General features: G+C 50.3%; 1 protein-coding gene across 2 annotated transcripts in view; it reads right to left on the bottom strand.

Annotated features, from left to right (window-relative positions):
* Window positions 1-23,471, bottom strand: part of ZC3H4 (zinc finger CCCH-type containing 4) — a 43,731-nt gene extending 20,260 nt beyond the window's left edge. Inside the window, exons 1-9 of one of the 2 annotated variants that reach the window (XM_060000682.1) lie at window positions 23,446-23,471; window positions 22,166-22,331; window positions 6,180-6,399; window positions 5,782-5,892; window positions 3,347-3,569; window positions 1,826-1,980; window positions 1,052-1,148; window positions 806-945; window positions 148-255 (exon numbers count right to left, since the gene is read on the bottom strand). In XM_060000682.1, coding sequence (XP_059856665.1) covers window positions 148-255; window positions 806-945; window positions 1,052-1,148; window positions 1,826-1,980; window positions 3,347-3,569; window positions 5,782-5,892; window positions 6,180-6,399; window positions 22,166-22,326 — 1,215 coding nt within the window. In that variant the 5' untranslated portion in view covers window positions 22,327-22,331; window positions 23,446-23,471. Of the gene's footprint in view, window positions 1-147; window positions 256-805; window positions 946-1,051; window positions 1,149-1,825; window positions 1,981-3,346; window positions 3,570-5,781; window positions 5,893-6,179; window positions 6,400-21,900; window positions 22,051-22,165; window positions 22,332-23,445 lie in introns of those variants that run through there. The other variant, XM_060000683.1, reaches the window with a different exon arrangement.
* Window positions 23,472-24,631: the final 1,160 nt, after the last annotated feature.

Genomic DNA, 24,631 nt, shown 5'->3' with positions numbered 1-24,631 from the left:
GTCTTCCAGGCCTTCCAGGCATCTCTCAGACAATCACTCCAAGCCCACCAGAACACTGCCCCCAGTGAGTGTGGCCTCCAGAACACTCCCAGAGGCGCATGTGTCCCTGCTCTGGGCACCCTGGTACTACTGGAACTGGCCCCTTACCCAAGTGCACCGCCCTTCCACGAAGTATTTGCAGATGACTTTGCCTTTCTTATCGGACTGCTGGTGGGGCTTGTCATGGTCACCCCTCCGGTAGCTTCCACCGCCGTCCTGTTAGGAACACAGAGTGTGACTATAAAGGGGAATGAAGAGGAAGGGTAGGGAGGGCCTGTGCAGGCCAGGTGGAGACGGGCTCTGAGGGAGGGAAAGTGAAACAGGCTAGCTGGCAGGGATGAGCACGCCCCCGTGTAACAGGAGTGCTGACCAGCAGCTTCCATCCAGCACCCAACTCTGTGGGGTCTGAGCCCCGGAGCGTGGAGTGTGGGCAGCTGCGGACTCGCGCGCCACACACCTGCGCGGGACCGCATTCATTCCAAGAAGAGGCGGCACGAGCCTCCCTGGAAAACTCTCCAGGGCTAACTCAGGGACTCAGAGAACAGGTGACTGCAGGTGCTACAAAGATATGCCTTTAAAAACAGAGGGTCTCACCAGCAGCGCAACCCCCATGAGAGATAATTAGTGCTGACAGGCCCTACGGGGAACGGCTGATGGGAGCAGGGGGACAAGACCAGCCTCGGAGGATAACTCATTAAAGAAAAAAACGAATTTCAAGAAGAAGCCTTGAGTAAAAACATCAGATCAGAATGAAGAGCCGACTTACGCCCATGTCCTCGTCGTAGAAGTCTTCGTCATCATTCATTCCACCCTTGTTCATCCCTCCTCGGCTGCCACCTCGACCACGGCCCCGGCCCATCCCTTTCCCTCGACCTCGGGAACCTCGGCCACGGCCTCGACTTAGCCCTGCAGAAGAGAGAAACGGCGTTAACCCAAGGCCTCCCTCCAGGACCCGAGGCCAGCAGCTGCCAGGAGGAGCCCCACAGACTGGCCCCTCGTGGCCCCCGCCCACCTCGTCCTCGGCCATCCTTGGACCGGCGGTACTGGTTCAGCTCCTTGGAATAGTCGTCATAGTCCTCATCTCCCATCGGCTCCTCACTTTCTCCATACTGGAATTCCGGAGGGAAGAGAAGCAGTAAAGTGTCATTTGGCGAACAATGAACAATGTCCTGAACTATATACTCCACCCCTTTCTGCCTTTTTGTACACTCGGGACAATGTCAAACTCAGAAAAGCAAGTGAGCAACCCAGTGACTCACACCTGTGCCCCCTCTTCACACGCCACAGCCTAAGCGGCGGCTGGTCGCAGTCTTCACTCTTAGGACTCCCAGCCCACTGGGCAGCTCCCAAGGGACAGCTGTGCAGCTAGAACAAGGGGCAGCGTGGCAAGGTCTCGGGCAGGGACAAAACAGTGAGCGTGGTAGTTCTCCTCACGCGCACACGCGTTTGTGTGTGTGTAGGAGGTAACTAAACAGGCAACTGACTGCGAAGGCATTAAATGCTTCGAGAGTACCCTCGGGAACCCTGTCTTCAGGGATGGGAACTAAGGCGCTCGCTGAGAGAGCAGTGAGATGAAGATGTTTTTGACAGCTCACCCTTTGGTACTTTTTCAATTCTGAACCACAGGAAGGTTTTCTCTATTCCAAATAATAAATGAACATTTCTAAACACATAAACCTGCCATTTGATGCTTTCTTTCCACCTCAGTCTTACAGACCTAGTCTTGCAGCTCACCAGCCACCTGCCCCCACTCCCACCCCCCACCCCAAGCTGGAGAAAGCCTTACTTCCATGTCCTCTTCATAGAAGTCCTCTTCATCCTCCGGGTGGTCTCCTCCCACGGAGCCTCTGCCTCTGCCTCGGCTGCCCCTGCCCATGCCTCGGCCTCGAGACCCTCCGCGGCTTCCACGGCCTCGGTAGCCCCTGCCACGGCCTCGGTTGCCTGCATGGTGATTCAGACAGTGAGTGTCTGAGCAAGCAGGACCCACCAGCAGAAGAGAAGTTGACCCACCAGCGGAAGGGAAGTTAACCCACTGACTGCCCAAGGTCAATCATTTCCTCCTCCTCCTCCTGTTCTAAGAAGCCTTCCCGGCTGCTCTAGGCTGATTCATGGTCCCTGGGCCCCTGGACAGGGGTAGCTGAGCACCGTGGACACACACCTGCTGTAGCACTCACTACACTACCCTGACTGAGGCGCTGTCTGACACAAAGGCACCAGTCACGTGTGGCTACTGAGTACCTGAAATGTGGCTGGCCAAGCTAAGAAATACTGTGAGTATAAAGTGCACACTGAATTTCAAAAACTTAATTAAAAAAGAGAGAGAGAGAGAATATAAAATGTCACATCTGTCTATTTTGATTATATATCGAAGTGAGATTTGGAATGTACTGATAAAATGTGTTGTTAAAATTAATTTCATCTGTTTCCTTTTACTTTTCTAATGTGACCACTAGAAAATTTGTAGTTGAATGGTGGCTTGCATTATATTTCTATTGGACAAGCTAGTCCAGAATCTCCCCAAAGAGCAGGGCCTATCTAGGGAGGAGTCTAAGAAAGACCGCCGAAAGAAAGAATGACCAGTCACTCAAACAACAAGCTGGGCCTCAAGCAGGGCTAAGAACTGCTGGGCTGGAAAATTCTGGAAGCACTCTGGGGTTGGGAAATATCATTGGCAGGAGATGGTTCTAAGAGGCCGGGCTGGGTTGCTGGTGCTCTGCCCTCCCCCATCATCCTCCTAACTGCCGCAGGTTCAAGGTTCAGAGGTGTGGCAGTCCCGTGGCTGCAGTCACACTTTGTCAGGTGATGGGAGATGGGAGGCTGGGGGAGGAGGCGCCAGTTGTCAGTTACCGTCCCCAGGGGTGAGAGCTGTCCCTTCTATATCTCTTCATAGCTGACCAGGAAGTGAATTTAAAAAACCCTTCAGGGACTTCCCTGGCGGTCCAGTGGTTAGGACTCGGCACGGGGTGTGGCCAAAAAAAAAAAAAAAAACAAAAAACCACCACCACCACCACCTTCAGCCACAGCAGTCTTCTCTTGCCTCACGCCAGTCTGGCTCCATCCCAACCACGGCTTCAGCACTGGACCCTCTTCTCACGTGGCAGAACTCCGGTCCCCTGTGCTTGGGATAGAGCTCCCTGCCTGTCTCCTTCTATGCTTATCTCAGCCCTGCATGACTGCACATCTCTTCTCCCAGACTTGACGCTCCATGAGCACGTGGCCCATGAGGTCTGTCTGGCTCTGCACTGAGCGCCCAACCCCCAGCCCCGGGCCTGCTCCGACAACTTCGGGGAGAAGCTGCGCGTCTCACCTCGGCCCCGGCTGCTGCCCTCCTTGGCCCGCCGGTACTGGTTCAGCTCTTTGGTGAAGTCGTCGTAGTCGTCCTTGCCCATGTCCTCCTCCTCATCACCCTCGTACTCCCCGTACTGCTCGTTCTCATAGTCTTCGTACATGCCGTAGCCCTTGCTGTCCATCTTGGAGTAGGCCTTCTTGGGCAGGGGTGTGGTGTGCGACGGGGGATACTGCTGGTGGGACTGATGGGGAGAGGACAGTGAGCTGGCCCTGGGGCCTCGGATTCAGACCAAGATCCCCACTATTCCCTGAACTGGCACAGCTGTCTGGGTGTCTCTGCTGTCCCTGGGGTGAGACGCTAGCCCCCAGCCACCTGAATGAGATCTGGGCTGTTGGCCCAGATGTTTCTGTTCTTCAGAAAGAGCCACAGCTTTAAAGACAATTGAGAAACACAGGCCCCACGACCCCTGAATTACTGGAGAGGGAAAAGAAGGGTGTATTTCCCAGGTAGATAGAACAATCTCATTTGGGGAGGAGGCCTGATTGGCAAGAGGGGTGCTCCTCAGTCAACATTTTTCTGGGGCCTTAGAATTCAATTAATGACTATTTGGCAACCAAACTAGAAAACCATTTAAAATGATGCTTTCCAAAGTGTGCTAGTTCCAAGAGATACTGGATGAAGTTCAAAAATACACATACATGCACAAATGGAAGACACCAAGATGTCCTTCAATAGGTAAATGGATAAACAAACTGGTACATTCAGACAATGGAGTATTCAACAATTAAAAGAAATAAGAAGGACATGGAGGGACTGTATAAACGAATATCGTTAAGTCAAAGAAGACAATCCGGAAAAGCTACATATGAGTCCAATTAAATGACATTCTGGAACAGGCAAAACTACAGAGACAGTAAAAAGACTGGTGGTTGCGAGGGGCTTGGGGGGAGGGACTGATGAGTAGGTAAAGAAAAGAGGACTTTTAGGGAATTGAAACTATTTTATATGATAGTGTATGGTGCATATATAACAAGATGCATTTGTCAAAACCCAAAGAACTGTAAAACACAAAGGGGGACCCTAATGTAAACTATGGACTCTAATCAAATACGTGCCAACGCTGGCTAAACAATTACAACAAACGTGCCACACTAATGCAAGACATTAAAAACTGGGGAACTGGGTGGGGTGGGGTGGGCAGGGAACTGGACTACCTGCTCCATTTTCTCCAAACCTAAAACTGCTCTAAAAACAACAGGGTCCTACTGCATAGCACAGGGAACTATATTCAATATCCTGTGACAAACCACAATGGAAAACAATATGAAAGAATACGTGTACATATAACTGAGTCACCTTGCTGTACAGAAGAAATTAGCACAACACTGAAAATTCACTATATTCAATAAAATTTAAAAAATAAAACTGCTCTAAAGATAAAGTCTATTCATTTAAAAAATCCACACTCATTATAAAAAAAAAGAAAACATAAAACATGGAGATGTATACAACTACTTTAGCAGATCCTTTTTTTTTTTTGGCTGCGTTGGGTTTTTGTTGCGGTGCGCAGGCTTAGTTGCCCCATGGCACGTGGGATCTTAGTTCCCCGACCAGGGATCGAACCCGTGTCCCCTGCATTGGAGGGTGGATTCTTAACCACTGGACCACGAGGGAAGTGCCACTTTAGCAGATCTTAAAATGCCTCAACCCCTAGTTCCCAATCAAAGCTGGTGCTGTTCTCTCCATTCCCTGCTGCCCTCAGGTTTAAAGCCTGAATCTACATTAGTAGATCAATGTCAACTCTTATTCCTTACAATAACTTATCTGTTATGATGGATGATGCTGAGTTACAGGATACCTTTAAGAACTACTAACTTTAAAAATACTTTTTATCAAAATTTGAAAATCTGTGTTGATTTACTTCTTACTGGTTTTGCCTGAGGAAAATAAAAAAATGTACAAACCGGACAAATAATTTAAATTTATGCTTAAGCTCAGTGATATATTACTTCTGACCCCACAACATCCGAGATGATTTACTCCCATAACCGTTTCATTCTCTTGCCAACTTTCCACAAAAGGACACTGCTGAACAGTGGAAAAGTCAGCTCTCACAGGGACAAATCATCATCTTTCTTGGGGACAGGGGATATGACGAGCCCTGCCAAGGCCATGGGAAAAGGTGGCATACAGAAGTATGGCAATCAGCCACTGACTGGGCTCAACCCCAGCTCCTGTACTTCAGAGCCGTGCAACCTGGCTGAAGTTCTCGAAGTCTCAGTGTCCTCACCTATAAAGCGGGGATAAAAACAATACCTAATCTTGCAGAATTAAAATCCGTGTAAAGTGCCACGTAAGAATGCCCAGCACACAGCCAGTGTTCAGGAAACATGGGCGATTTCATTACCCCCAGCTCCGAGCCCCATGGGGGTCCCTGACCAGCAGTCACTCACCGGCGCATAGGGGGGGCTGTACTCTCTGTACTTGCGGTGCCCCTTCTCGCTGGGGCTGAAATCCGAGTCATCTGAGAAGTCAGAGAAGTCATCGCTGGAAGAAGCGTGGCGCTGCAAGGACAGGGGCAGAGGATTAGAGCTTCTGCGGAGGGCTGGCCACCTGCACAGTCACTGCTGGAATGTGCCGGTAGGGCTCCTTGCAAAACGCCTCACCTAGGGGCATCTAGCAGCAATGGAGCATGAGCTACCAACTCTTTTAGAAAAGGTCTTTATCCAATTTGGGGAAAGGAAAAACAGCCCGATTAAGAGTGCCCTCTGGCCTGACAAGATGAGCTCGGCCCCTGGGGCGCTCGGCTGGGCCCAGCGCCAGGAGGCCCAGCACATCCGCCAGGACCTACTTTGTGCTTGGATTTCCGCCTCTTCTTGGATCTCCTCTTCTCCTTCTCCCGCTCTTTCTTGCGTTTCCGCTTCAGCCTCCGGTGAGACTTCTCCTCATCTGAGTCGCTGTGGTGCTTCTCCCCCTTCTCCTTCCGGCTCCTCTCGGGGCCTCCGGAGGCGTCCTGGGTCTCCTCGGCCCCGTCATCCTCCAGTTCGCCTTCTTCCAACTCACCATCTTCCCTATGAACCAACCCCAAAGCCGACGTGAGCACGGGGTTTGAGGGGAGAGCCGCGGGGGCTGTGGGCTGGCCCAGGGCGATGGGAACGCGGGGCCCAGCGCTGAGGGCGAGAGGCCCGGGGAGACAGAGCGGGGGCCGCTCCCCGTCCCATCCCGTATCTCCCCCAAAGGGCTGCATCGGCTCTGTCTGTCCCGGCTGGGGGCGGGGGCGCCGTGGATGCCAGAGGTGCTGCCACGAGCAAAGAGGCTCCGGTCCCTGGGTTTCGAGGCCTGACTGCTCTGCCAGCTCCACGGCTCTGGGCCAGAGGCAGGGAGCTAAGCAGGTGGAGAGAGGGGAAGGGTCCCAGGCCCCTCCTGACACGACCACACGAGGGCTCACCCCCACCTGCTGTTGGCCCCCTTGCTTCCCACCTGACTTGCCTCACCTCCGGGTATCCCTTCTGGCTCCCTGTCCTACGACTTCCTGACTCTGCCAAATCCCCCACATCACCCCAATCTCCCTTACTTTACAAAACAAAAGCACTCTCCACATGTGACAGATGCTGCTGACAGGACGTTCTGAACATCAAAGTATGTACAGGGTGGGGGGTGGGGTGGGGGGATTAAGAAAGGAGCAGCTGGAAAAATAATCCCGTTTTTGAGCCAAACCCACAGACACAGTTCTCACAAGTGCAGGAGTTGCTTTAAAAAAATAAACAAATGTAAAAAATGTCAAAAGCTCCTCAAGTTCCTCATGCATGACGACGGCAAAGTATGTGTGAGAGCATAAAAAACTCCTTCCTTCTCCATTAACTAAGACCCACAAAGAGAATGTGAAGAAGATAAAGAGTAACATAATGAACCCAGGACCTAAAAGGCTAACCACAGAGAGAACTAATCTAGGCCAAAAAGGCCTCGGCCGTTCAGATGGGAGCCGGTCAGCATGGGAACAAGCTCATCAGGCGAGCCCGGCCCCTGGAGCCCTGAAGGTTCTAACAGGCTTTGTGGAGAAACAACTGCCGACCTCTCTGAGGATCCTCCACGGCCCTTTCCCTCGCACTGCTCCCTTTGTGCGCCTCCACGCTGCTCCCCACCAAGGGGACTCTTCCATTAACTCTCACTCCCAATTCAAAGGGGTCGGGGCAGCTTCAAACCCAAATGGTACAGCCCCACAGTTACCCTGGCAGAGGTCAAGGGCAGCTCTCAAACACAGAATGCAGGACCAAAACTCCTCCCGACGTTTCAAAGGAAACAATACAGAGAGGTGACCGATGGGTGCCTCGTGCTGTTCCCCTGGAACCGCCAGGCTGTCGTGGGCCAGCCCAGAGGGAAGATGCCGAGTCAACTGTGGTGGAGGCAGGAGGCGGCATTCCTGACAAATGAGGCACCTTCTGGCTTGGGTGTGGCCCACACCAGGAGCCGCTCTCGTGGGAGCAAAGCTCTCATGGGATGAGGCAACTCTGCCAGAATGGCCTTGTCCGCAGTAAAAGCGCCACCTAACTGGGGAAACTGGTTTTGGCAAGCTCACCAAACAGGGGGAAGCTGTTACTAATGGGCAGGGCAAACCTGCTGCTGCCGACGCCTGGGCCTTTTCATACCAAGCCGAGCAGGCTGAATAGACTGTTCCCTGCTGGGAACACTGCTGGGCGGGCCAGGTCGCCACACCTCAGGAGAAATACAGGGACAGACAGACTAGACAGACGCTATGGAACTAGGGAAGGCCCAGCGACAGACCGGAGAGGAAGGGGTTGGGGTCTATGAAGAAAAGCTAAACAAAAGCATCACTCTCCACACTTTAGTCCGGAAAGGAAAAAGCTGAAAGTACCCAGAATCCCAGGGCAGGGATGAAGGGAACCCAGGAAGACAGAAACTGCCTGGGGGCCCAGAAGCCCGGATGAGAAGAAAGCCCAAGATCGCAAAGGGCAAAAGACCCTCCTGGAACCAGAAGAGGCGTGTCAGAGTGGAAGGGACAGCGGGGCACCATCAACCACCTCATTTTCAAACAGGAGGAACTTAAAGGGATAGCAGGTGAAAGGATATGTCGAGGTCAGATAGACGGGGGGACACGAAAAAGCCAGAAACTGGCTCTAAGCTCGTCATTCTTCCTCAATTGCTGAGGATGGAAAGGGAAGGGGGAGCCCACTCATCGACCGCCTACTTGATGCCACAAACATTTCTGAGCATCTTCTCTGTGCCGGGTCCTTGAGCACCTCCTGTTCTGCATTGTCCTTGCAGGAAAAGATACAGATTACAAGAAACCCAGGCCACAGGGCAGTGTCTGTGATACAGGGCCGGGGCAGCTGAGCCAGAGAGGCTGGCACCCACAAACACTCCTCCACCTCTACGTTCACGGGCAAGGATGCCATGGCACGGCCAGCAAAGGTCTTGCCCAGGGTCAGCTGAGGCCTCCACCCCTGTCCTGCTGCTACATATCACTGCTAACACTCGCAGGAGGGGGGAACAAAAGACCATACAAGCAACTCCAAGAGCTTCAACCATCCTCAAGAATGGCTCCAGAAGAATGCCTTTTCATTCCAAAGGCAAGGAGGTACAGCATCCAAAACCACCCTTCAAAGACTTTTAGCCAAAGAGGAATTCTCTGCATTATCTATATTAACAGCCCCAGGCAGATGTGGGCTCAGTGAGAATCTACAACTTTTTACAAACCGGGTAGTGAATACTTGAAACTTTGTTCCCCTGGAGTTGGGAGCAGCTGCAAAATAAACAGCATCAAAAAATCCCTGGTAGGGGCTTCCCTGGGGGCACAGTGGTTGAGAGTCCGCCTGCCGATGCAAGGGACGCAGGTTCATTCCCCGGTCCGGGAAGATCCCACATGCCGCGGACTGGCTGGGCCCGTGAGCCATGGCCGCTAAGCCTGCGCGTCCGGAGCCTGTGCTCCGCAACGGGAGAGGCCACAACAGTGAGAGGCCCGCGTACCGCAAAAAAAAAGAAAAAAAGAAAAAAAAATCCCTGGTGATTTCTGAAGGGGAATGGGATACCAGAGGAGACACAGGGATGGTGACACTTGACTGCCCACTGCGCATCCTCACCACCATCTGGCCCACCATGCTCTCCAACTCTTCTGAGCCCTGGGCCCACCTCTGGTCACCTGAGGGGGTTTCCCCTTGATAACGCTGGAGATTCCAAGCTAAATGTCCTGCATGAATACAGGGCCTATTTTCTTCAGACTCTGTTTACCAGAAGAAAAAAAAGAAAGAAAGAAAATCAAGCCAACTGGGATAGAGGCAGGAATCCTGTGGGCCACTGACACAACCGCACAAAGGCTGCCTCCATAAAATAGCAACCGGGGTTAAGTGGTGCCACTGAACAGACTGCCAGCAAAAGCCATGTCAGAGTGGGATTAAATACCGAGGGAGCATGCTGAATAGACTGCGACATGATTCCCCAAGAAAAGTGGGGGAAGCCCCACTGCGCTAATCATTTCAATCTAGACGTGCCAAACCTTCTTGAGACAAGCATGTAGGAGAAACCCTGAAGCATCGGCCTGGGCAGAGACCACTTAATTCCCAGAGCCTGTAGTGGGAAGCAGCCGCATAGCACAGGGAGATCAGCTCGGTGCTTTGTGACCGCCTGGAGGGGTGGAATAGGGAGGGTGGGAGGGAGGGAGACGCAAGCGGGAAGAGATATGGGAACATATGTATATATATATAACTGATTCATTTTGTTGTGAAGCTGAAACTAACATACCATTGTAAAGCAATTATACTCCAATAAAAATGTTAAAATGAAAAAAAAAAAAATTCCCAGAGCCTGGACTGGCAACGTGCTGGGATGCCTGCACCAGGGCTGGCCCGCCAGAGACATCAGGAACTAGAAACCAACCATGCTGGGCAACCAACTTGGAATGGATGCCCGGGAGGAAACAGGAAAAGGCCAATGCCTTGCTGAGGCTCAGTTCTGCCTTGTGCCTCCTAGACTAAGCATCCAGGGCATTTAAGTTTCCACTTGCAGAGCTGGTGATGGCCAACTCCTCCTTCTGGGTCAAAGAAGAGATCAGGGTGCCCATTCTAAGGAATGCCTACGGGCCAACTCCACAGGGCACAGAAGTGTGTCAGGTTCATCACATACCATGGGCTTGGCAAAAACAGTACTGGAAAGAAACATCATGCTTCAAAGGAGGCTGGGCCCACCCACCAGCCTACAGATTTGGGCATCCTGCTTCCTTTTGCAGACCAAGTAACTCAACCAGCTCTGCGTCTTCCCTAGCGCGTGCTCTTGGTACGTAACCTGAGCCTCGGTTTTCTCATCTGCAGAACGGGATAAGTGTAGTACCTACCTCAAGGGGTTGTGAGGGTTAAACGAGATAACACAGATAAAACCCTTGACATGGGGGGCAGGCACAAAGTAAGCACCAGACAAGTAACAGCTATTGGTATTAAGAACCAGCTAGCATGAGCACACCTCCACATGGATAATCCTAAACCAGCTGCAGTGCTTACTGGGAAGCATTTTCTTCTATGGAGAAGCTACAGCCAACTCCCCTCGGGAACCACTGCTAACTGCTGGCCAACAAGTTCTCACTTTTCTTGGCCCGTCTGTGCCACCATCCTCTGCAAATAAACCCTGCTGACGAAACTGACAAATCGACATCTCCCCTTCCTCAGCTCTCATCTAGGTGGTATGAGAAAGTAACCAAGTGGCTGACCAGGAGGAAAAGGCACAGCGAGAGCTGAGCCCCGGGAAAAAGGGAGAAAGGTCCCTTACAAAAATGAAGTTTGGCAACACAGAAATCCTCTAGAGGAGAGTTGGATGGAAGCTGAAAGGGGCCTGGGTTTATGGATCTACCTGATTTACAAAAGAAAAAAGAGAGAGAAAGAGGAGAGACAGGCAAGAAACAAAAAAGATGAAAACCCATGGGAGCAGTGGCAGTTACCTCAAGATCATGAGAGCCCTTGACAAGAGGCGGCTAGGTTAATGTGAAGGTCAGGGTTATGATCATTAACTGCCCAAACTCTCAACAAATTGCCTGGGTAGGCTCTGAATGACCCATTAATTAGGAACAAGATTACAAAAATTACAAGGAGGCTCCGCCTCTTCACATGTTAAACAACAGGCCTAAATGCAGAAGTCCAGGATCCCCAAATCCAACCCTGCAGGACAGTCATTTACTAGGAGTGAAGGCACGGAGCCTTTGCCTTACAAAACTGGCTCAGGGCTCATGCCTGAGGAAGGCCCCTGAGACCTTCCCTCGATTTAGGCCGTGGTGAAGCACTCACGGGGGGAACCTCATTGAGGGATTTTTTAGAGGCAGGAAATTCTTGAAATTTCCTGGGTCTTGCACATGTTTTTCGGTGTAATTACACCCAGGTTCTTCAACCACAGATCAAGAGCAAAGAAGCACTGTGTCTCCCTCCCCCTCAACATTCTCAGGTGTGGTCATAACTGGCTCAGTGACATCACAGCATTTCCATGGCAACATGCCCACATCACAGACACCACCCGAGCAGCAAGCACAAACCAACCACAGGAGAAGCCCAAGCCGCAGCCCGAACCCCTCACTTCAACAGAAGCAAGACAGCCTGTCCAGTGCCAGGACCCTGACATGAATACACCTACTGCCAGAGTCAATGTGGGGGAAATTGGAGAAATCTGAACCCGGACTGGATATTTGAGATACTAAGTAATTATTGTTAATTTTGTTAGGCATGATTATGGTTTTGTGGTTATGTTAAAAAAAATTAAGTTAAAGATTCATACTGAAGAATGTATGGGTGAAATGAGATGAGGTCTGGGATGTGCTTTAAAATACTCAAGGGGGATGGGGGGAGGTAGTGAGATGAACCAAAATTCACAAAACGTGTATAACGGTTGAAACTGGTGATGGGTATAAGGCAATCTATGACACTATTTTCTCTTCTCTTAAATATGTTAGAAAATTTCCCTAAGAAAAAGTTAAAAAATAAAAAAGATGCCCTGGGTGGGGACAACCTCTCAGTAAAGTGAAGAGAGCTCATCAAGGTCCTCAAAAAGTTAATTTCCCTAGCAAAGAGCTGGAGTTCAAGGTGGGGGCCTCCACCAGCCCTCACATCTCTGCTGTGGTTTCCTCAACTACAAAACCTTCCTGGGCACCCCAGGGTCTTATAAAATCCAAGAGCCATAGGAAATATTCACTACTAACATCCTGTAGCAGCAACTTCCATTCCAGGCACCACACTGCTGTGCTCTCCACTTCTGCACATCTGTCACTGAAATGCATTAACAAACGTATGCAGTAGCAATTCATTAGTATCCCCATTTTATAGACAAATAAACTGAGGCTCAAAGATGGGAAGAAATATGCCCACAGGGTCACAGCAGGAAAAAGCAGAACTGGAACCAGAGTCCAGGACTTTCTGACTCCAGGTCCAGCTCTTAACCTCAACCCTTGAGACAATTAGAAATTATCCAAAAAAGAATAATTTACTAAACAGGCCAACAAACAAAACAACTCTCACCCTGAAATTTATACTTGAGTTGGAAAAAAATAAGACACACGTACAGAAAAGAGATTAAATGAAACAGTACTGCAAAAATGCCAAAGTTAATACTAAGACACTGGGCAAGCTCCTTATACACTCTGTGCCCTGTTTCAATTGTGAAGTGAAGGCAGTAAAGGAACCTCCAGGATGGATATATATCCTCCTAGAAAGAATTCCCTGAGACCATGTAAATCAAGTGTTTAGCACCAACCTGGCCCAGAATAACTGCTTAGGAGTAAAAACTATCAACATGCAAAGACACAAAGCCAATCCAGGCCATCCAACATCAAATGAATGGAATTGGGACATTCAAAAATATGACCCAAAGACATCTGGATAGTTTAGGGAATAAGAGGTGCCCAGAAGGGACTTCCCTGGTGGTGCAGTGGTTAAGAATCCGCCTGCCAATGCAGGGGACACAGGTTTGAGCCCTGCCGGGAAGATCCCACATGCCCGTGGGATCCCACAACTATGCCCGTGCGCCACAACTACTGAGCCTACGCTCTAGAGCCCGCGAGCCACAACTACTGAGCTTGCGTGCCACAACTACTGAAGCCTGTGCACCTGCTCTGCAACAAGAGAAGCCACCGCAGTGAGAAGCCTGCACACCACAACGAAGAGTAACCCCGCTCCCCGCAACTAGAGAAAGCCCGTGCCCAGCAATGAAAACCCAACGCAGACAAAATAAGTAAATAAATAGTGTCTTAAAAAAAAAAAAAAGAGGTGCCTACAAAGGTCCAAGGAATCCTATAGCAAAAAAACAAATAGGACTTATCCCAAGAGGGACAGAAAGCAACATGAATCCAAGGGAGGAAAATTCCAAAGTCCTCTAACGCTAGAAGAATCGTTACACTCCCAAGTGTGTGGCATCCACACTGGGGTTCGTCCAAGCACACAAACCTCTTAGGCAGAACATTTCTGTAGAGTTTAAAACAAGCTGACCAAGAAAAACCCAGCTTGCTAGACGAATCTCTGAGTCCAAAGTGTCCTTTTCTTTGCTCAAATAGCTATTCTCCTACTCCCACTCGCCCTGAAAACAGCTCGTGTTCTTGATAGAGGCATCTCTCTGATCCAAGTTTTTCCTGTCAGATGAACCTCTGAAATCTGCTTCGCAGCAACAAAGAATTTCCTAACCTCCTTCTCAGGCCAGCCACGCTTTGGATTGCTTAAAGCTGGAAAGATGCTGGTTCTCATCCAAAGAGAGAGGATTTTTATTATTCCAGAAAGGAAAATCGAACCATGAAACTTGTGAACTAAGACTTCTTGTTTATAATTTTTTCAGGGGAATCAATTTGGTTCCATTCAGCCAAGACAAAGTATTAACATTTTCCTCTTAAAAGAGACCTGGCCTAGGACGCAAAGATTTCTTGTTCATATATGCAATTATCTGTATACAAATATTCCAGTCAACGGTGGGCTCCTGGAGGGTGGAGAAGAAAGAGGCTGGCACTCATCCCTGAGTTTCCAAGGGCCCAGCACAGGGCCAGGTATAGACTGGGAGGGTGCTTGGGATATGGTCTACACAAACAGGCATCAATCTCAGCCATCCACACCCTCTTTGTCAATTTCATCAACAAAGACATTGGACCATTTCCCAGGCAGCAACCTGGATCACTTAAAACTCTAAAATAGGTCACTGAGGGGTTGTCTTTGGTCACAAACTCATTCACCAAGGTGTTTATCGAGGGCTTCCTGATAGACCAGAGGATAAATGACAAGAGCCCCTACGTGACTGATGCACCAACTGAGCAGATGAACGTGGCTGCCAGTCAGCAACCTCAGGGCTGCAGCCAGGGGCTGCCTCTGTCGCTGAAAGGCTGTGCTTCCGGGGACTGCTCTGGTGCCCCGTACAATGGCAGGGCCTGGAGTCCCAAGGAAACCTAAGCCCTGGTGTCTGTTAGGAAAATGAGGACGGCAATAATCCAAGCCACCTGCAGTGGAGGTTTAGCCAACTGACACTCACGTCTGGGCCCAGCTCCCTTGGGTCGGGCCATAGAAGGGATGTGTTAGCTGCCATCCATTTCCTCACCGGGCTTCAAGAGGTCTTCAGTTCCTTCTAATGAATGCACATCCCTTCAATTTAAAGGTTCAAAAGACTGGGTGTGGGCCTCTACATCCACTGGAAGGAGTGGAACATAGGGATGATGGAACCTCAACAAGTCATGGAGGGGCAGTAGTAGCACAGCCCCCCTCTCTGGGGACAACTTTAAAGTCCCCTCCCATTGCCCCCAACACCTCCACCACCACAACAAAGATAAACGATGGTGGCTGCTGTGTACACCCTCCAGGCACTAGGCCCACAAGACCAGCGCAAAGGGCAGCAAAAAACACTTCAGGCCGTGCGGGCCACACAGTCTCTGTCCCACCTAGTCAACTCTGCTGTTTAGCACAAAAGTAGCCGCAGACAAGCTAAACGAAAGTTCCGATAAAACTCAGCTTATAAACTTTCACAAAGCCACACTTAACCTCTGCGGTACTCTGCTTTTTCTACCCTCCTCCATTTGTTTTCCACATACAGGAGGCAAATCAATAAATGGACCTTATATCCCACTAATGCCTGCATGCTGCAGTTTGAGAGGTATTGTGCCAGACCCAAGACGGCCTCTGGGTATAGACCTCAGGGCTGGGTACAGGCTGGCTGGGTTCTAACTGCCTCCACACCCAACAGCCCTGTGACCTTCAACAAGTGACTTCACCTCTGTTTCAGTTTCTCAGCAGGACTAAGGTGAGCTAATGCATGAAAAGCACTCAGACGGCCCCTGGGGCAGGTAATCTTTGACCTTCACATGACAATGCCCAAGAGGTCACACCTTTGGGAAGGCCAGGAGACTGACCTAAGAGATGAGTAACCCTTGCGGCACATCCAGTCTGCCTGACACCCACGTTCACAGCCAGCCACCACTCCCCACCATCTCTCTACCAGAACTGGGCCTGCCTGGTGTGGAAGGAGCAGGCAGCATCCAGGCTCTATTAAGCTTTATGGCTCTGAAGTGTAGGGTTTTCTGGGATCACTCAACAGGGACAAGGGATCCAGCCTGGAATTCAGCTAAGCTGCTGAGCCAAGGTTTCTCTGACGGCTCTTCCTGGGATCTAGCCACTTAGCCTACCCTTACAATTCATTTTCAAGGCATCTACTCTGCAGCTGGGTACCAGGAGCTGCAGTAGCAGCAACCATGCCTCACTGTGGCCAGAAGCGGCAGAAGGCAGGGCAGATACGGGAAGGTAACATGAGGCCGGGTAAAGGCAGTACCAACTTCTGCCCAACTCTAAATGAAGTCCTGAGGAGAGAAGGGCTCCTTGAACACTCCGAAAACTGTTCGGCTCCAAGAAAAGCACGAGACAAGCCTGGCTGCTGAATGAACAAAACCTTAACTGACGCAGCCAAATCACCAAGGGGTGGGAGAATCTTGGAGCTGGGACAGACCGTGTTCTCTCGGACTCTGATGAGGGTAAAGGACTTACTTAAGGGGACGTGACTGGTTAGCAGTGGGTGAGGTGCTAGAGCCCTGGTTTCCCTGGTCTCAGGAGGCCTACCAAGGCCGTAGCCCTGACTCAGACTCTGATTGCAAAAGATGAGCAGGGGAAGGTAGCCAACAGCTCAAGAAAGCATGACTGTTGCAGCATCGTATAATAAGGACACTGAGCCAGCAAGAAATGCCTTAAGATGGCTTCCACTTAGTTGAAACCCCAATCAGCTCCTTGCAATTAAACTGCTGACCAGAAACCCAAGAAGTGAAAGATAAACTGACTTCCTTCAAAAACACAGATGTTATTCTTACCTCTGTTTATACACCAGACTGTAAATTCTATTTAGAGTTTTTCTCTAGTAGGGACAGCAGGAAGATAAAGAAACCAAGATTCTCTGAATGCCAGGCATTGTGTGGGTGTTCTGCATGTGCCCATTTGACCGCAATGCCCCGAGAGGAGGGCCTTATCCTCGGTGGCCACTGCACACTGAACACAATCTCATCTGCCTCCAAACCCACGCTGTTCCTTCATATCCTGCTGCCACCTCCAACGTTCAAAAGATGTCACCACTTGCCTTACAAATAGCGAGCTGAGTCACCAGTTCACACAGATGAAAAATAACAAAAATAAAAAAACAAGAAAGATTCTCTACCCAGAGCAATTTGGCCAACAGAAGCAAACTATGCTCTGAGCAAACCTATGTACTACTAAAAAAATTATTCCCAAAGCAGGATGCAACTACATCTACACCAACTAAGAGGCCATGTCTTCATCTTGGTCATCAACTGACTAAGGGTCAGAAATGTATTTTAAGAACTGCCCTCATGGACTTCCCTGGTTGCTCAGTGGTTAAGGATCTGTCTGCCAACGCAGGGGACACGGGTTCAAGCCCTAGTCCGATAAGATCTCACATGCCGCGGAGCAACTAAGCCCGTGGGCCACAACTACTGAGCCTGTGCTCTAGAGCCCGTGAGCCACAACTACTGAAGCCCACATGCCTAGAGCCCATGCTCCGCAACAAGAGAAGCCACCGCAATGAGAAGCCCATGTACTGCAACAAAGTGTAGCCCCTGCTCACCGCAACTAAAGAAAGCCCACGCGCAGCAACAAAGACCCAAGGCAGCCAAAAATAAATAAGTTAAAAAAAAAATTTGAAGAACTGCTCTCACAACCTCCTATTGTTACTAACTCCAGGCAAAAAACTTTGCACAATGTCTTCAAGACTGCATCTTCATAAACTATCAAAAGCAAAAGAGGCCTGCAGCAAAGACTCAGCCGATAAATTTGGAAAGCCAAATCCATGATACCAAACAATCTCAGTTTACCTTAACCTACTCAAATGAACTTTATATGCCACCCAAACAGGCAGCTTTTCCACTCTTTCCATTAGGTTCCAACTCTGAAACCGATCTCAAACCATTTAACAGGATTCCCCTCCACCAATGAGCAGACTGCTCCTTCGGATCTTGGAATCAGCTTATTAAATACCAACCGCCAGAAATCTCAGAAACAATCCCTTTTTTTCTCCTATTATGTCAGTCGTTATGTTACCAAGGTACAGGTGAGCACCTTGCTCATTTAGAAACTCAGCCACTTCACTTCCTATTTGCTCTGAATTATTTTCTTCTAACCTCCTAAGCTGGGTCAGAACCAGTCACTCTGGTACTAGAAAATATCGTCTGCGGGGACCAAAATTAGGTTCTCTGGAATATGGTTGGACCTGAAGCTACCCACAGAGGCTTGGAAATAGTTTCATTAGTGATTTTCGCCATAGAGGTTATTTATCGTAACTGGATCTGGCTTACACAACAAGATGGTTCTAGGAACCTGATAACCACAAAAATGTAACAGAAGTGAACAACAAGTAAGGCAACCCTGAGACATCCATTTTTCGCACATCAGGGAAGGGAAAAGATCTAAGAGAAAGGAGCGGAGGTAGAGGCATTATTCAACAACAAATAACTGAACCAGCCCGATATGAAACTGTCTACATTCAACTGGAGGGGAAATCACAAACTCAGAAGCAACCATTCATCTCTAACTTGCCCGTCAACAGCTGGGAAAGCCTTCATTTCTTCAGGTGCAAAACAACTTTCCCTTGGGATCAGCCTTCCTGGCTGAGGCAAAGCCATACTAGTGGTTTTCTAAAATAGCCAGCTCTACTTTAAGAAAACTCCGGCTTGTTAAGAATCAAAAATTTAAACCTTCAGAGCAAATCGAAACCCTATCTGGGAGATAGTACAGATGATGAATTTAGAAAGCCCTTTTGCGGAATCACATTTTTTTTCTTTTGAAGAGCAAATTTGAGGGGAATAAAAAATATAAAGGGGTTTAGGACCAGAATAACTGTTTTCATGGTCACAAGTAATTTTCTTTCTACTGGGAGATTTTTATTTGCTTTCAGATTAAAGCTCTCCCCAAAGAACATAAAAATTTTAAAGATTACAAGTGTATAAGAGCTGCTGTTAAATCAGGGATTCTGAGTGACACCCTTTTTTTTTTTTTTTTGCAACATCCATTAATATGAAATTTAACTAATACTGGTACATCAGTTTGAGGGGGAAAAGGTAGTACTGTCACATTTCAAAAACAAAGACTACTGAAATACTTTGACATAATTACTGGGGCTTCTTGGATTTGATGGATGAGATTCCTTTGAGAAGGAAAAAACAATAAACCCTTGTGTTGATATGCCTGAGCGTTTTTAAGTGCTTGAGGAAATATTTTAACATTAATGACTGCTAAAATTTTCACTTATAAAAGAAATGCAATTTCCTTAACATTTCACTTTAAAAGTAAAGTTAAAAAAGCATCCTTCTACACTTAGTAGCCCTTGTCACTTGGAAGGTTCATCTGTTAGCATCCAGTTTCTGCACTTGGCTCCTGGAGGAGAAATTTTACAAAGGATGGGAAACTTCAAATAAATGCAATTCATTTTCGGCTGACCCTGCGCACTGGATAGTGTGTTCAGTTTGTGCTTCAGACATTGTTTTGCAGGAATACTGGACTGTGTGGACACTTCTTCCTCCCACAAATGATTTTACATACCTAAGATCTTCACAGCAGTTAAGTTGTGAACATACCGAGAGGAAGAACAAAACAAGTGGCCCACTGAATTGCAGTTTACATGTTTCCTCATCTAAATGTCGGTGAATTTTTTTTCTCCTAAGAATGGAAAAAAGGAAACAGGATCTTGGGAGGGGAAGAGGGCTGTGTGTTAAAAAGTTTTCTCTAACAAAGTATGTCAGGGACCAAAAGTGGGCAAGAGGGAAAATGGAACTTCAACGTGTTTTGTCTTTTAACGGAAGAACTTATGCTTGTAAAACACATCAGAAGTAGTGTTTGGTTCTGCAAGTCATTTCTGTTGCTCTTTTTTCCTTGTACATGTAGGAGAGGGGGGACTGGGGGCCGGAGGAAGTGTTCTCTCCACCATGGCTGGGCGTGTAACACGTTTGCATCGACTTTTCACGGTCAGGCATGTGCTTTCGAACAAAGGAACAGTGGAGACGGGGAGAGGAAACTGAGGCTTGACACACTTTACAGATTTGGTGCTTAAACAGTACTTTACAAATGACTTGCTTAATTTAAACGTCCATCACCATAAGAGACATCGGAGTCAAATGAGAAAATTGGATCTACTTGAACCACAATCTTTTTGGGGCGGCTGGGGCAGAGGGGAGGGAGAACATTAACTTGCACGCAAGCATCATAAACCAAATTCAGTAACCTCGTCTCCTACAAATGGACTTGAAGTATCCACTTTCTTCAAAGATGAAGGCTGGAGACAAAGCAATGGACCGAAATGGCAAGAGGGATACCAAGGGCTTGAAAACATATGGGCCTTTTACAGAGGTTTTTGTCATGTTACAGTAATACACTTTCTTTTTTGAGAAAACTGTGTACATCAAATTTTAAAAATTAAACATCGAAAAGGATGTGCAAGTCTAAAAGGGCTCAACAGGGTTAGAATCCTGATTTGAACATATAAATTCACGCTCTCAAGCATCACTTTGGTCTAAAGGCGAGGAGGAAGGCAGGCAGGAAAGGGACAAAAAGAGGGAGATAATTGAATTACTCAATAAAAGAGGCTACTTACCATCCCAACCCATTGTAAGACATACACTTCTGACATAAGAGAACTCCTTAGAGGTCGAATAAAGCGTGTAAGCACCTTTGAGTAATGCACCTGCCCCCAAGAGGGGGCCCGGAAGCCCAACGTGGGCTTAGCGAACAGACCTTTGCTAATCTGTTTATTTCCTTGAACTGGAGTCAGGCTGCGATGGGCTGCGATTCCCAGGACGATACATTTAATTAGAACAAAACAGAACAAAACAAAAAAAAAAATTTGTAAAAGCTCACCAAACTGCTGCACTTGTGTCTCTGAATGTGGGTGGCATTTCTTTTAAAAGGCAAAGTATGGTCTGTGAAGGAGAAAGGGAAAAGGGGAGGTGGGAGTGGGGAGAAGGGGCCGTGGTGCCTGGCATGGGAAGCCCTAGCTAAGACCCCTGTCTAAGGGAGGGTCCTCTGCGACTCCCCAGCCCCGGGCTGCGACGGGGCAGCCATCTGTCCAGCGCCTTCTCTTCCCCTCCCCACCCCCACTCCCTCCAAGACTCACTTTCCTGCCGGCTGAAACCCTTCTACGATTTCCAAATCCACTCTCTAGCCACCTCTTCCCCTGCCCCACCAAAAAAGTGGGCGAACCCTGCACCCCAACCTTCTGCTGACGCAGGGTAAATGGGGCCCCAACCTCTTGCTGAAACGCGCCGGGCTGGCCCCTTTATCACCCTCCAGAGAAGGGCATGGGGCGAGCCCATTTCGCACTTAATAAAGGGGAGGGGGGCGCTGCCTTTCACCCCTTGCCAAAGCACAAGGAAACCTCGTTTTTTTTCTCCCGGAAGGGATGGCGCCCCATTTTAGCCCGAAAAAGGAGGGAACCCCACGAGAAAGACGGGACCAACTTCCTCTCCTCTCCAAGGCAGGGAAACCAAACCTCACCAGCTTCCCCCCCGACCCCCGCCAATAAACGCATCACCTACCTACGAAAATCAGGAGGACCCCTCCCTTTAAGGAAAGAATGGGGAAGGGTCTTCTCCCCAAAAAGAGGCAGGGGCTTCCAAAGGGGCGAGAGATTCTCCCAATTTTGCCCCCTAGAGAATAGCTAGGAAACACCTCCCGCCAAAAAAAAAGTACAAGAGGCCCCCACCGAAAGGACCCCCCGTAAGGATGGAGAAAGAAATTAACGAACCCCCACTTCCTGCCTCCTACAAAAGCTAGGGTACCTCTCCAAGTAGGGCAGGGCACACCTCCCCCAGGAGAAAGGATACTGCCGGGTTCTGGGAGCCACCCCCCCGACTCCAAACCCCTAAGAGCGGGGCTGTTGCTCGAGATCCCCCCCAAAAGGGTCCGGGGGCCCCTCCCCCATTCCCTTCCCCGAAGCCAGGCGACGGGCAGGCGGGCCCGTGGCTGCCAGCTCCGGGAGCACGGGCAGCCAGGACCCCCGTGGGCCTCCGAAGCCCCCCCGCCCCCGGCGCCCCCTCCCCAGGGCGGGCGCGGGGGGTCCGGGGGGCGCCTCCTCACCTTCCCCTCAGCATGGCGCCCAAAAAAGACAGAGCGAGAGCGAGGGAGAGCGGGCGAGCGCCGCGAGGGGGGGGAAACGCATGAGGCCGGGAGAGAAAGCAAGTGAGAAAGAGCGAGCGAGCGAGAGACACCCACCGACCCCGCCCTTCCTCCTCCTCCTCCTCCTCCTCCTCCGCGGCCCGGCCCAATATGGCGGCCGCCCCCCTTCCTCCTCCTCCTCAACCTCCCCCCGGGGACGCCGCCCCGGCCGGGCCGGGGGCCTGACCTGTCGTCAGGGAGCGGGAGGCGGTGGTGGAGGAGGTGCGGGGTGGCCAGGCAGGCGTCGGGGGAACACGGAGGAGGCGAAGGCGTTGATGGCGGTGGCGGCGATGGCGGCGGCAGCGACTCTGATGGCGGCGGCGGGGGGGTCCCGGGCGCGGCCTCCATAGTTCCTTTGGGGGGGAGGGGATGTTAATGCACGAAAAAGGACTGCTTGGGCGTGGCGGGAGGGGCACACTTCAGCTCTGAGGGCTCCTGATAGTAATGGGTATATATTTTTTCAGTGTCGGAATCACCTCTGCGCCGACCTCCGCGTAGGCCGCGCGGCCTAGGCCTCAGCGGGCCGCTCGCCGCCTGCTTTCTCCGCAGCCCGCCCCTGGGGTCACTCGCTCACAGGCGCGGGGCCCTCATCGGGGCGAGAGCACCCCCCCACACACACCGCTGCGGGCCCGGGAGTGGGAGACCCGGGGGACACGGACACTGGTGGGTAGTTCGGTGTAATTAGCGCGGGCCGCGCGCAATGGAGCAAGCGAGGGGGAAAGGGAAAAGAGGAGAGCGAGCGAGGGCGATTAAAAAAAAAAAGTAATTTAGAAAAAGGAAACGGGCCGCAGAGACAGGCCGACTGTCTGTCTGCCGGCCCTTGGTGCCCCGGCTTCCCGGCCCCCGCCGCAGTCAGAAATTCATACAAAATGGCGGCTCGGGCCCGGACGTGCCAAGAGGCTGAGGCGGGAGGAAGGGCGAGGTGGGAGGGGGAACTGGGAGGCGGAGGCGGCGTCACGTGGAGGAGAGAGGCACAGACTGCTCTCCCGAAGGGCCGCGGAAAGAGCCGAAGGGAGAGAGTGAGGCCGAGGCAAGGCGGAAAAAGCCGGAAGGAGCTGAGCTGAAGATCGCGAGAGGCGGAAAGAGCCGAAGTTGTTAACGGGGGTGGGGCTAGAGAAAGAATGGGAGGCCCCGGGGAGCCGGAAATAGCCGAAGCGAATCGGGACTGGGAAAAAACAAGGAACTGAGGTGATCCGAAAAGAAGCGAAGGCGGTGTCTAGGGTGGGTGACAGGAGGCGGAAACAGCCGACTGACGCCCGGCGGCGGTAATAGGATTTAGATGGAAAGAGCTGAAGTGTGGGGCTAGTGAAGCGATTAATTAAGAGAGTAAAAGACTTTGAGGAATTCGCTCGAGAGCAAGCGGGGAGAACCGAAAATTGCTACCTTGAGGGAAGGCGGGAAGAGTCGAAAGTTTTAGGTGGGAGAATGGGAAAGAAGGAATTCGGGCTATGGAGAGAAAAAAATAACCGAAGGCTGGAGACCGGGTGCCTGGAGTTGTAGGTTTCCGGAGGATGAAGCAGAACAGGCCCGGAGATGACATCATTAGAGACCTGGGTTGATGATGTTATCCTTGGGCGGTGCGGGTGGGCGGGGAGGGCGGTCCTTGGTAGTGCTTTGGGGGAGTTAAGAACCTAGAGCTTGCTTAGTAGGTGGAAGATCTTAAATGCCGGACATGGGAGCACTAACCGGGTTCGAGTATAAAAACGTAAAATCTTTTGATCCTCACAACTGTACTAAGGGGAGCTACTATTGGCTGCCCATTTTTAAATTTTAAAGTGAGAATTATTTTATTTATTTATTGGCTGCTTTGGGTTTTCGTTGCTGCACGCGGGCTTTCTCTAGTTGCGGCGAGCGGGGCTACTCTTCGTTGTGGTGCGCGGGCTTCTCATTGCGCTGGCTTCTCTTGCGGAGCGCGGGCTTTAGGCGCGCCGGCTTCAGTAGTTGCAGCACGCGGGCTCAGTAGTTGTGGCGCACGGGCCTGGTTGCTCCGCGGCGTGTGAGACCTTCCCGCACCAGTGTTCGAACCCGTGTCCCCTGCATCAGCAAGCAGATTCTTAACCACGGTGCCACCAGGGAAGTCCAAGCTGCCCGTTTAATCGGTGCAGACTGAACCTCGCGGTGTCTAGGTACTTGGCTCTTGCCCCCAGCAAAAATTCTGTTCAGTCCTGTTTACAAGAGAGGATCTTCATTCGATGCTTTTGTGAGCTCCTTGTATAGTGCCAAGTCCTGTAATGGGCGAATGGAACATAGTTTCTTTTTGGAGCTTAAAAACTGATAATGCCCCAGGGGAAAGAAACTCTAAGTTGAAGAGTAAGGGGGGCTCCTATTATACTGGGGGACAGGGTTGTTTAAGCTGAGACATGAAGAAGAGATAATTCCAGGCAAAAGAAACAGCTTATTTCAGGCCCTGAAACAAGGCAAGGACGACTTAGTTTCCAGGAACAGACAAAATCCTGGAGACAGAGGTGCCAGATCACCCGCTATATTAATCTTACTATAAAATTTAAAATGTCCCAAACCTGGTCTGGGACACAAGCTCTTCGTGTGGGTGATTTACAACCTCCTTCAGGGAAGAAATTGGCATTCCTGATAAAGTGAAATGATTAAGCCATTTTCTATTGAATTTTGATGGAATGAAACTTCTGGGAAATCA

The sequence above is a fragment of the Delphinus delphis genome, chromosome 20 (assembly GCF_949987515.2).
Source record: "Delphinus delphis chromosome 20, mDelDel1.2, whole genome shotgun sequence".
Lineage (NCBI taxonomy): Eukaryota > Metazoa > Chordata > Mammalia > Artiodactyla > Delphinidae > Delphinus > Delphinus delphis.
This window is presented reverse-complemented; position numbering and strand designations above follow the sequence as displayed.